The sequence below is a fragment of the Corvus kubaryi genome, unplaced genomic scaffold (genome assembly GCF_017639235.1).
Source record: "Corvus kubaryi isolate FWS band 111438036 unplaced genomic scaffold, C.kubaryi_AGA036_p1.0 37256, whole genome shotgun sequence".
Classification (NCBI taxonomy): domain Eukaryota; kingdom Metazoa; phylum Chordata; class Aves; order Passeriformes; family Corvidae; genus Corvus; species Corvus kubaryi.
In genome coordinates, this window is record NW_024581076.1 from 4,660,762 (window position 1) to 4,673,579 (window position 12,818).

At 37.6% G+C, this 12,818-nt stretch overlaps 1 protein-coding gene across 10 annotated transcripts in view; it reads left to right on the forward strand.

Moving 5' to 3' along the window:
- GRIA4 (glutamate ionotropic receptor AMPA type subunit 4) overlaps positions 1–12,818 on the forward strand; it is a 216,966-nt gene that overhangs the window by 71,796 nt on the left and 132,352 nt on the right. For all 10 annotated transcript variants that reach the window (XR_006015325.1, XM_042023805.1, XM_042023806.1 and 7 more), the window contains exon 3: positions 139–378. Coding sequence is in view for 9 of the 10 variants with exons in the window: in XM_042023805.1 (XP_041879739.1) it covers positions 139–378 (240 nt within the window). In the remaining variant the exon portion in view is untranslated. The remainder of the gene's footprint in view (positions 1–138; positions 379–12,818) is intronic.

Below are 12,818 nucleotides of genomic sequence, written 5' to 3' on the forward strand. Positions count from 1 at the left end.
CATGTGAAAATTTAATTTAACTGTACAGGCAGAATTGCAAATCTTCAAATTAAAAATATGGGGATGTTTGAATGTGTAAGTACGTATTTACAGATTCTGCCACTACTTAAACTCTCTTTCTTTCTTTCTTTCTTTCAGTTTGCTCCCAGTATTCTAGAGGAGTTTTTGCCATTTTTGGACTATATGATAAGAGATCAGTACATACCTTGACCTCATTCTGCAGCGCCTTGCACATCTCCCTCATCACGCCAAGTTTCCCCACGGAGGGTGAGAGTCAGTTCGTGCTGCAGCTGCGGCCATCCCTGAGGGGAGCCCTCCTGAGCTTGCTGGATCATTATGAATGGAACCGCTTTGTTTTCCTGTATGACACAGATCGAGGTAAGTTGTGACCCAGCTTTCTTATCTTTGTCGTTCAAATGACTTCTGCAAGAGCTGTGAACTTTTATGTCCTATTGAGAGCTTGGGGAGCCAAATTTTAAAGGGCCTTTGAGGTGAAATATCTCTGACTGAGTAGGTGTGTGGCTGAAGGAAGAAATCCTTTGTCTGCAAAAATTGGGTCTTGGATTCACATAGTATGTAATCGACCAGCCAAAGCCTATGCTTTAAGTCTAGAATACTAAAATCGTACAACTAATGGTAGTTAAACAAAAACACGGTGCAATAATCAGAATGTTACAGCTCTATTCACTCTTCAATTCACTTCATAAGTGACAGCAGCACAAAGAAGTAGAGAGGAATGGCCACTTCTCTGCCTCTGCACTGCTGTAAGCTGAGATGGGAGTGAGCCTATGGGACTTTCAAGCTTTGGAAGCTCAAGGCAGAGAAAGGCTCTGCCCTCAGGCTGTGCCAGAGTAGTGGAGGTGAGAGGCAATGCCTACCAGGCACAAGGTATCCACAGGCCAGCAGAGGGAGGGAGTGCTGCTGCAGCCCATCTTCTACTCCTTTCATCTGGAGTTACCTCTGTGAAGGACTACACTTTTATAAAATATGTAGTTAATTACAGAAAAGGGTGCATTTTCTATCCACAGTTTCCATTCCACATCCCAGAGCATCTCAGAACTGTTTAACTGGTAAAAAAACTGTAAGTGCATTACTGCACCTCACCACTCAGTGAGGAATTGAGAGGTAAAAGCTGTTCTCCGAGTTGTGTGTTCATTCTGCTGGGAAAGTCCTCTGCTGTTGTTTGTGGAATAGGATCGAGCCAAAATAGCAGAGCTTCTGTGAAAGAGGCAAGATTTTTATGTTGATGGCTTGCTTACAGGGGGGAAGCGTGCAGCATATCTGTAGTCAAATAATTATTTTACTACAGCTGTTTCAATATAGTTCCCCATGTGGACAGTCTATTCCAGAATTAAAGTGGCTTTATTCCAGTATAATTACTCTACAGAAGAAATAGGGAATTACACTGACCTAACTAAATCTGTTTAATTATTTGATTGTGGCTATAGAAGTTAATTTTCTCATATATACAAGCACTACATTTCAGTGAGTTTTTACCTTGATATGCTGCCTAAATACCTGCATTTGAATCAAAATGAATAATGTAAGAAAATGAAAGAGTTTGTATTGTATCATAATTGTTTGTTTGTTGTTTTTACCAAATTATTTTTTTAATGCTTGCTGGACCCATGAAGTTCTAGGAAGCATTATAGAATAGATTAGATAACTGGAAAGAGGAAAATATGGCAGAATTTAAACGCATTTCTACTCAAGATGTAGTTATGGGTAAAAAGAAAACAAACACATAATTACAGATGTGGTCCTGCAAGTTCAACAGAAAAGAAGTGCACAACCTGCAGTTACCTTTCTCATCTAAATTCACACACTTAATTAGATTGAGGCATTATTTTTAAGCATGTGATATCACACCAAGGACAGTTTCAGCACACGGTCTGTAACAGCACAGTTAATAATTAATTCTTATGGCACTGAACTCAGCAACTCTGAACTCATCAGCATGTCTTTGATAAAGACATGACATTTTCCAGCTTGGATTCAGGGGACACTACATTGGGTAGTCTCTCAAATTCTGGATAGGTCTTGTGATGCAGTTTCATGCAGGAGAAAGTAAGATTCAATGTATCTTTTGGTATTAAGAATACTGTAAAGACACATCATTGTTGAGTAAATTTTCACTACCTTTACACAAGACAAAATTTCAATGTGGACCTGAGATACGGTTGAAAAAAAAAAAGTAAACATCACCTTACTATCAGAGTAACTGGAAAAAGAAAAAAAAAATCATTAATGTTGAGTCGTAAAAATCTCTGTCAGTGAGGCCAGAAATTAACCCTGTCCATATTTTTGTCAGAGATCCTTCCTTTACCTGCCAGATGTCTCCCTGTCTGAGCAGTCCCATCGAAGCAAATTGAAGGAAGGTGAACCCTCTCAGCATTTTGTTGCTGGGCTTGCAAATTGATATTTGCAGCTTAAGTGGGAAGCTATGAATAAGCTCTTATGGGGGAAGGTAAGCAATAAGCCTAAATTCCAGCCTGACACAGTAGCTAACTGTGAAGAAGGCAGTATTTAGCAGCTGTCAGTATTGTAAAAGGCAGAAGTCCTTCACAGAAGGTAGAATGACAAAATACACTTGGGCAAACCTTCAGCAGCAGTGGTGGACGAATGTTGCTTTCAGACCTGCTTTCCCAGCCTTTCTGTCCTGCCTTCTTCTTGGTTCTGTTGCATGTGACTCGGTTGCTGCTCACTCTTGGGGGTTGAACAATTAAATCATATTTTCAGGGTAGGTTTCTCTATTGCATCATTCTGTTCATCTTTTTGACAGCCCCTCAGCTCCCTGCAGAATGCCAGTCTCTGTACTGCTGGAGCCACCTATGTTAAGATTTCAGTTCAGGCCAGGAATGCACTTTTGTTGCATCTCTCCAAGTCATTCCCACATACCACACCTGGGGTTATACCCTGTAGCAGTCTTGGACCTCACAAACTCTGATGAGGTGGTGGCTTCAGCTATTACGTTAAATCTCCCTTTCTGATGTTCTGCCAAACTCACAGACTGGAAAATCACTGTCCTGTGACAGAATGAAGATACTAGGAAGAATGGCAAAAATACAAAATTAATTGGATCTAGCAGGGGACATTATGGAAAAGGACAGCAGGTTTGCAAGAGGCATTAGACCTAAGAGAAAGATGAAGGAAAATTCAGCTCATTATTTAACATGGGAAAGTGAGCAAGTAAAGAGTGACACAGAAGGCTAAAGCCTGAAGGGTCCTTTTGTTTCAATACATTTCTCTTTCTCTTATCCTCCTTTCAGGTTCAAAAAGGCTTAATTATGACCCGATGCTTAATACAATTAATATTAACAGCAAAGTGCCAGGAACACAGGGCAGGGAAAAAGCACGCTGAAGAACATTTATTTGAGTTATGCAAAGCATAGTAGGAAAGGGCTGAAACAAAAACCGTGCCTCCTTAAGAAACCCAGAGGAAAGGGAAGTCCACCAGGAAAGAAAAGTTCAGGTAATATTTGATATTATCTCTAAAGGGAATTAAGTGAAAAACACCAAATGAGTAGAACACAAGAACATTCAGTTTATATATGTTGTTTTATTGTGACTGAGAGGTATTTAATTTAAAAAGAGGTATACAATGAAGTGGAGCTGTGTATCTGTAAATCCATGGGATTTTTGACCTAGCGTAAGTATGCCTGTAGTGTGATTTCACTAGTTGGTGACAACATTTTCTGGCACCAGAAAGAAAAATTTGGACCCTGAAACCACAAAAGAAGGCCAGAGGAGTTTGTGTGACATGTGAGAAGCTGTTCAAGAATAAAAATCGTAGAATAATTTAGGTTGAAAAACCCTTAAGGTCAAGTCCAGCCATTCACCTAGCACTGCCAATATCCAATATAGACTTGAGAGATGCAAGTATTGAGCCTGCAAGAGGTCAGTGTTAGTTTTCCACACTGTGTGTAGCCTTATTGAGAGCTGGAATGGCTGAAGTTGCCAGTTAAACTGCAGAGATTACCCAGAGCTGAGGAGTCCCTGGACGGAGAGTGGTAGAGGGGCTGTAGAGCAGCATGGGGCCATACAGGACACCAGGGAGGATGGCAGCCAACAAGCTGGAAACTGCTTTCACAAATTTTCAGCATCCATTTGAACTCAGCTGTGTTTCCCAGCAAGCGTTTTCAGTCCCAGACTGTGTCTGAAGAGTGGGAGTGCAAAGGGGAGAGCTACCAGCTGGCCTAGCAGTTGATTCACCAGAGGCAAGGACTATAAAATAGTTATATTCTATAGAAATTAGGAACCATGTGTGAGCCTGCTTATGTTCCTTGTTAATGCTTTTTTCTTCCCCTTTGCTCCTTTTAAATGCATGTTCATGAATCCAACTCAGTCATGGCTGCAGATGAGGAAAAATAGCTCACTGTGCACAAAGTAAATTTAATTTTCCCACATTTCTGCATAGTGTTTTAATAGCAACTCCTTTAAAGTTGAAAGTGTTCTATGACAATCTAAACCTGGCAGAAGGGTTTACAAGTACTGGTGGCCTGTTAGAATTAATCCTACAGTACACAGAGTAGCAATCTCTAGGCTTTTGTCTCTAAGAACTTATGGAGGATAAGTGAGTCCCAGAAGAGAACAGAAGATGTCTGGAAAAGGCAAATAATGGTACATGAAATTTAAAGCTTTCCCTCATATTTCGAGGGAGATTATGAGTTTATTTACAATCAGTTTATCAGGCTAATCTAACTTCCACCTTTGGCAGAGCATCTGGCTCAGCAGTAAGGATAAGGTTTGGGGTATCCATGATTAGTACCTCCAGTGATACTGCGTCAGGCCTGACATTCTCACAGAAAAAATAGAAAACAGAGGTTCAACTACAGCATGGCAATTTGAAAAGCAGAAACCATAACCCCAGAATTTTTGCTTATGGCATATTTTAAAAGTAGGAGCAGGTCTCGGATGAGGTGCAAGGGATTTGTCTTTGAATTTGCATGACAGCACAGAAAAAGACTTTGGTGGGTAGTGAGCCTGGCCAAGGGATGAGTGGTACAAAAAGGGTTCAGGGTTTAAAGTGATCCTGCCAAATAGATAGACCAAGAAGGTGAAATGTGATAAAGGTGGTGTAAAGGATAAACATAGCTGGGAAGAATCATAGCTACAAAGTGCAGAGTAACTGTCTCAGTGTTGGTACAATGGGATATGTTTCAGGGGTTGTGGCGAGCCCTAAGTGTAATGTAAGTACAGAAAGCCATACTGGTTATTCTGAAATTTCGAAAAAGAATGTTGCATGTGAGATGTGAATGCTGAATATCGCTCTCACCCGGCTGGCCATGCTGCTGTGTCACGTGTTGAGACTTCCACTGCAAAAGAAAACACCAGAAATTTTCAAAAAAAATTTTTCCTTGCCCTTTGAAAGCACCAGATGCTGTTTTCAGCTATAACAAGGGCCTTCAGTATAAATGTGGCACAAGAATCCATTGCTGGAATGTCACTGTGATCACTGACCACCATATACAGATACAAGTTTCAAGGGACCAGTGAAGAGAAAGAATATTTAAAGAAAAAAAAAAGACATGACCAATTAGAAAAAGCTTTATGAATGGAGATTTTGCTTTATTTTCTTAATTGTAGGACAGTTAAGGAGCAAAGATCAATAATCGTTTGTACCTGATGAGATCAAGGCAAGAAATAGAATTATGTAGGCAGATTTAAAGTGTTACTAGGAAAAAATGCTTCAATTAGGTTGGAATAATCTGATGAGATTCTTACCACTAGAGTAAGATTGTTACCACTTCAGAGGTTTTGAAGAGGTTAGTAAATATCTGCACTGGTGATCTGCGTTTCTATACCCACCTCAGATGATCTCTTACATCCCCTCAGGATTATTTATGTAATTGTCATGTCTCTAGGAAATTGGGAATGGCTTCTTCACAGTACTTGGGACACTGAAAAGATAATTTTCTTAATTTTCTACTATGGAACAACTTTCAATAATATATTATTTCTATTCAACTATATATATATATAGCCTTTGTAAAACATTTAGTGTGTTCTACTATTGAAAAATCAGATCAAAAATATTCTGAGTGATCTAGATAAAAACACTGCAAAACCAGGTTGAAGGACTATCATTATAATATGGTACTCAATAAGTTATCATTAACAGGGCATTTAGGTGCTGAAAGAATTGACCCTACATCGAGCTTTAGTTGATATTTTTACTGCACTTCTGAACAAATTTTTTGATGACTCACTAGTGAAAATAGTGGTAGTATAATAGCAAGTTGTAAAGTTATTTCAATACCTCAATTGAAAGAGCTAGACTTACTAAAGTCAGTAGTGATATAAACATATAACTTGCATTTTTATGTGCAAAAAAATACTGAGTCAAGGTTCTTATTTCTGAAAAAAGTTAAAAGGACCAAGTGTTACTAATAAAAAGCAAATTGCAGGTGACCTTACAACAAAATATTGAAAAAAAATGGTTTTGACCCCAAGTGCTCTTTATTTATTAATTTTTTTCTGCATAGCACTGTTAAGCCCAAACCAACATCATTCTTGCCTTAAACTGCTAAAATAATGTCACATAGTGTTTCAGGTAAACCTGAAAAAAACAAGTTATGTCTTGGATTGTAAAGAATATTATGTGGGGAATCTGTCTTTTTTCAATTGCAGTCATCCACTTGGTCTTGGGCCCTTTTTTCATTAGTATCACCAGGAAGAATTTGGTAGGATTCCCACAATATGAATTTTTCATCCTACTGACCTTTGGCAAAATGTTGGACAATAAAAAAAGAAACGTAAGTTCATGGTTAGGTCCACTGAAAAAGGAAGGTTCTTACCTGCATCATGCAGTTATGTACCAAACTTTTGTGAAATAAAGATCAGTGTTGTCATGACATTGAAGAAATACTGATAAAACAAACAGCATTCAATACCTGGTCTCATAGTCTTTACTAGACTGCACTAACATCATGGTTTGTAGGTTTGAATTTTTCCATATTCCTCACTAGATCTGATAAAAAGCTATTTGTCTTCAGCAAACACTCTACATGGGTAGTGCATAATGTCACACATACTGAGATCCAGCTACCACTGTGTTTGTTTTTTACCAAAGTTACATTGTAATTTAATGCAGGCCAATCTGAAATGGTACACAAAACACAGAAAAATATTGTTTTGTCAAATATCAGTGAGTTTAGAGACCTGCAGTAAGTTTGTCTTATGATCTACTGTTGTCTATACTCAGTAACAGTAAATTCCGTGTTTTTTATGAAATAGAGCAATGTGCTTTATCCATCACTAATTGGCTTGCAGCAAATTTTGTTTTGCCAGTGTGAGATCATTAATAATTATACCAGCAACATGCCAGCTCGTCCTCATCTTCTTAGCAGGTGGTAGCAGCTTGACAATTCAGGTAATAAATGCACACGTGAAACTAAAACGCAGCTGGATCCTAAAATCAGCATTAGTAATGATACTGTGACTTTCCATCTTTCTCTTGTCTTACCACTAAAGAGAAGCAATTCTCGTAAATCAGCAGGGTCATCATTTAATTTATTACATGTGAAAAATCGTCCAAGAGCTTTCAGAATGCTTCATTTAACAAAAATGCTCCTCTTATTGACTGAAATGATTGAACATTAGATCAAGGTTGAAATTAACAGAAAGTGTGGGTATTAGAATCAAAAGCTGATCATCAAGTGTACAGATGAGTCTCCTAACTTTAGTATTCCATGTAAGATGTGGCTCAAAATATGCTGCATCAGAACTTCTCTGTGTGTTTGGTCATCTGGCAAACACTGAGAATATAGAGTGCAGCCTAATATGCAAATGCCATAGAAATACATAAATCATAGAACATTAAATAAACTGCTGCTTATTATATTGCTAGTCTGAAGAATTTGCTTTGCTTTATTCTGACTTAGTGGGTGTCATGGAGAAGACAAGAGGCTCATGATAATTTTAAATACTGCTTTTTAAGTTGCCGTGCCAGTGAATCAGCTCTGCCCTTTCTAATGATTTGTTTGTGACAGTGTAGTAGAATCCTTAGAGCTAAGTTCTTTTCTCAGTAGCGTTTATCTCAGTTTCACACATGTGTAATTCAAGATTATGCCTGTAACTTCTATATGCTTTTATATTCCAACATCCAAATGTAAATAACATTGCAACTTCCAATGGCTTGTTCTAATAATATCAGAGAATTAGAGAATAGTTAATTTGTTGTTACCTGCATATATAAAAAACAGTCCTTTAAATGAAAACATGTCATTTTTATCTGGTTTTTACACACATTCTGTATTTACTTGGGAGCAGGGACGGTATGGTCAGTAATTCTGAATGTCTGTTTCCATTTGCTTAAGAGCTTTTCCACACAAGGATGTGGTTAAGAAAAAAAGTGACTTCCTACCTTTTTTTCTGGAAAAAGCTCATGTATTGGCATTTTTGTTCTTGATTTTCTGAGTAGTAGAGTTAAGTTCAGCTGCTCTTACAAGTTTCAAGTGGCAACTCTGAGCACATTTCTGATTTTATTATTATTTGATCCCAAATAAGAGTAGATCTTTTATATATGTAATGATTGGACTTGTATTCATCTTTTCTGTGGATCAAATTACTTTCAGAGAGCAAAGTGTTAAGCAGAAATTTGTGTTACAGTTCACTGGTATTAGCTTTCATATTCATACTTAGGGTAGACCCTGCCCTTCTTTACATGTATCTCTATCGGTATCATGTTTGACAAACCCTGCAGAGAGTTATCTCCTGTGAAGGCAGCCTTACATCAGCATAACCAAGTGCATCTTTTCTAAGTCTGAGGCTGTGCTATGTCACCACTACACACTGGTCAGTAGTAACACTGCAGACAGTTGATAGATACAGCACCCAGCAGCGTGGACCGCCAAAGAGGGCCTTGAAAAGACTCAGACGAGGAAGCCAGCCACACATCCAAATGCTTATGCTTTAGAAATTCCTTTCAGTATGGACATCCGAGTCCTGCAGCTGCTGAACGTAGCCTTTTATATGGCCACAGGTGTTGGCTTCAGCGCTGGAGCACAGAGTGGTAGCAAACAAAGGGGAGTATAGTCAATGCTGCCAGAGACCAGACGTGGTGCCAGTGTAATACTGAATGTAAAACAAATACTTGTGCCAAGTTGTTTCTAAATGCATTTTAGTTAGAAAAATTAGCTTGTCGTTTGGGAGTATTATCTATGTGTAGATGAATCTTCCAAGTTTTAATACAGTATAAAGCAGGCTTTTTAAAAATAAAAATAAATAAACAAGATACAGACTTACAAAGGTCAAGATATACTATTCCATTTTTTATGCAACTATTGTTTAAAAAATAATAAAAATGTATAAGACTAATTTAACTCTTCATGATCCCTCCTTGGCATATTTGTGAGACATTTATCCCTTGTGTAGTGTGAGTTACTTCTCCAGAGCAGGAGCAGGAAGTAAAGGTAATTCTGCTTTAGAGTAAATCTGTGTTTGTATATAAGGGCATTTCAGGAGTTGCACATTCTTAATTCAGATGATTGAACTGTCATCCTATCATCGATGCAATCTGTGATTTTAGGATTACATTTTCTGCATCTGTAAGGAATGCATTTCCGATGTATTTAGATGTTCACTATTCTGAGATGCATTTTCCCTGTAAATGGAATATATTTTAGGTGGTTCCCTCATAAATTACTGCTGAATCCTATTTGCATACATATTTACACAAATTGTCTTTGGTCAATTCCAAAAGGGGTGGTTGAAGCGTAGACATCCTTTTAAAATGACTGACTGCTTATCACAGTGCTACAGATGCTATTTCTGCCTCTGTACAGGGAATTTCCTGCACCAGTATTTACAGATAACAGCATTAACAGCTGCTTCTGTTACCAAAATTCCAATGTATGTTTGAGGTATTTAGCATTTTGCAATTGGAAAGAGAGTTACCAAAGGGTCCTTTAATCCTGGGGTCTCAAAATCCCTCTTTTGTACTACTACCTTGGTGGGTTTTAATATTAATGCACACCTGGATGCTGCAGGATGTTTTCCTTTGGACAAGGGGCATACATTTTGCTCCAGTGTGACTTCATCTGCAAATGGCAAGCAGAACATTTAGTAGTTTTGAAGATCTGGGCAAAATAAATGATGAGAGTGTCACCAAAGAGAGGGCTTGTGAATACAAAACTGGTTGCTAGCGTAGGTCCTTGGAACAAATATGCATTTCATGTTAACTTGTCACTGGGAAAAAAAAAAAGAAAGAAACTGTCCTAGGAGTAAGGACTTGTATCCTAGATCATCCCTTTCCTAAGGGTGAGTCCAATCAGCATGGGACGGTGCGCTTGGGAAGGCCCAATATAGACGCTTTTATTTCATAAAAGGTATTGGTGCCAAATTTCCTCTGTAGTGAGTTCAGAATAAAAAAACTAAATAAAATTGTCAAGCGTATGTACACATAATAAACAAGTCTTTAACATAGAAAAATAATAAGCAACATTTTTTTGAGTGTGCTTTGCGAGACAAAGAAGTCTCTCGTACCAGAGAAATGCATTTGCAGATGCCTGTTATAAAATGGCTTGATATGTATGAATCAAATCAAGTGGAAAGAAAGCAGTTTACTTTGTCAGTAAACTTGATAAAAGTAAAGCATTGTGATATCTTGGTCTTCAATGATATCCTTCCTGTAAAAAACAAAGTATTCTCCTTTATATAATGGGATAAAGAGTTTCAAATAGGTCTAAATTATTCAAAACTCGTCTAAGAATCTTTAACTAATGGTAGTTAAATAAGGCAGCTTTGCCAAATTTGCATTATAAGCAGTTTACATTTAGAGTACAAAACAGGTCATGAACCTGACCGTTAAACACAAGTGACTGTCCCAATCACAGGCTTATCAATTATTTTTGTGTGGAATCTACTTTTGTCTGGATGCAGAACAGCTGAAGTCATTTAAATATCAAAAATCTTCCTATCTTACAAATTCATATCATGCTACTGAAAAATATTCTAGCAGTAATTTTAGATTGTATTTTCCTTTTAATTTGTATTTTCATTCTCATTAAGCATTATATTAATACCAAACTGTTTTTACAACCTTGAACTAGTTTGTCTCAACATCTCCATTATTTTGTTTCAAAACTATTCAAAACAAGAAACTCATCGAAAATAGCCTTTTCCCATGAAAAGCATTTCCATACTTGTTTTTCAAGGAAAAAGTTGGGGAAAAAAGGTCCCAGCTAATTCTGTCAAATAATTTTTTTACTGAGAAAAAAATATCCTTCTTCTGAAGTGTTTAATAAATGTGTTTTAAAAGACCAGGAAATCATTGTATATATCTTTATATTTGTGCGTTTTGCTAGATTGATTTCACATCCAATTTCTCCTTAAAATAAGCAAAGCATTCTGCCAGGTATTTCCTAATGCAGCTACATGCTCTTGATCTTGAGGCAGAATGAAAATCTCTGTTCTGAAGCCAAGGGTGACGTTCACAGTGTGCCTTTCTGCACAGGACTTCTATTATTCTGTAAAACACCCCCTAAGCCCCCCCACTTGATGCATCCTTCTCTTTCGTGATCTCTTCATTACCGTTTGTGAGAAGAGGAACTTCCTTTCTCCTCTGCATCAGAATATCCATTTGTGGGTTCTGAATTTGTGGACTGTGGATGGAACTGCAGCAACTTTATCTTCTGTCACTTCAGGAACTCTGTTTGGTAGGGCGTCCCAAAACTCAGCTATTTTGTTGCTCGCATTTCCACTGCTTCAGGGAGGTTTAATTATTTTCAATTGCATTATCTTGTGAGTCACCTCAGGATCTACCTCTGCATTCCTGCTTTCATATATTTGCCCAGATTTATTGGCTTGATTCTGCTTTTCTTTTCCTCCTTGATAACTTATATTGGCTTTTTTTCCAAACCTTCTTCTACTCCTTTTGCCACATTTTCCTGTTCTATCAGTACATTCCAGTAATCTTGATCCATTTTCAGTTCTTATACATTATTTCAGACTCTGGGAGCATCCCACTGCCATCTATTTTTATCTCTGCTATTTACAATTATCACAGATCACGTTTTTAGCTTGAAAAATTAGAAAAACCAAACATGTAATTACACTTAAAATTAGCCTGTGGCTGTCATAGAGAAAAAAAATTATATTTTTGTCTTAGGGTGAACAAATAGTTATCAATATATTTTAATGCATCAACATTCCAGTTTGAATGAAATGAAAGTCATAAAAAACCAAAAACCCAAAACAAAACCCGCAACCAGGTATTGATTATTTTTTGGTTTAGTCTAAATCATTTTATAATGAGAAAGAATTCCAGTTTTGATTTACTTACTTTATTTCTGCTAAAAATGTCTATGGATTTCACGTGCATGAATGACCAAACAGCAAAAGGAGAAGTTCACCAAGTGCATTGTCTTGTATCCTCAACTGCACTTCCAAACTTGCTGTCAAGTGATAATAGGAAATGCATAGAGCTGCAGTATTTGATCTGTACCAGAAGATGAATTCACAAGTAGTCTAAACACCAAATTACATAATTTCTCCTCCCGCAAGTCAGGCACGTTGCAGTGGCCACTGCACAGCTGCTGGCCTGGGCGACATCCAGGCAGACACAGTCACAATTGTGTCTTTTCATCTGGGTCATTCTGAATTCCTTCAACAGGAAATGGAACACAAGCAGAAAAGTTTTAAAAACATCCCAGACATGAATCAACAAAAACCCCAAACATCTGCTCATCAAAGCTCATCAGAAAACAGTGTATTTTATTTACACTACTCTTCTGGGTGTGCTGAGAATGCCTAATGAGGCTAGAGATCACTGGAAAATATTGCTGGTATGAAGTGTCCATTTCACTTTCAGAATAACT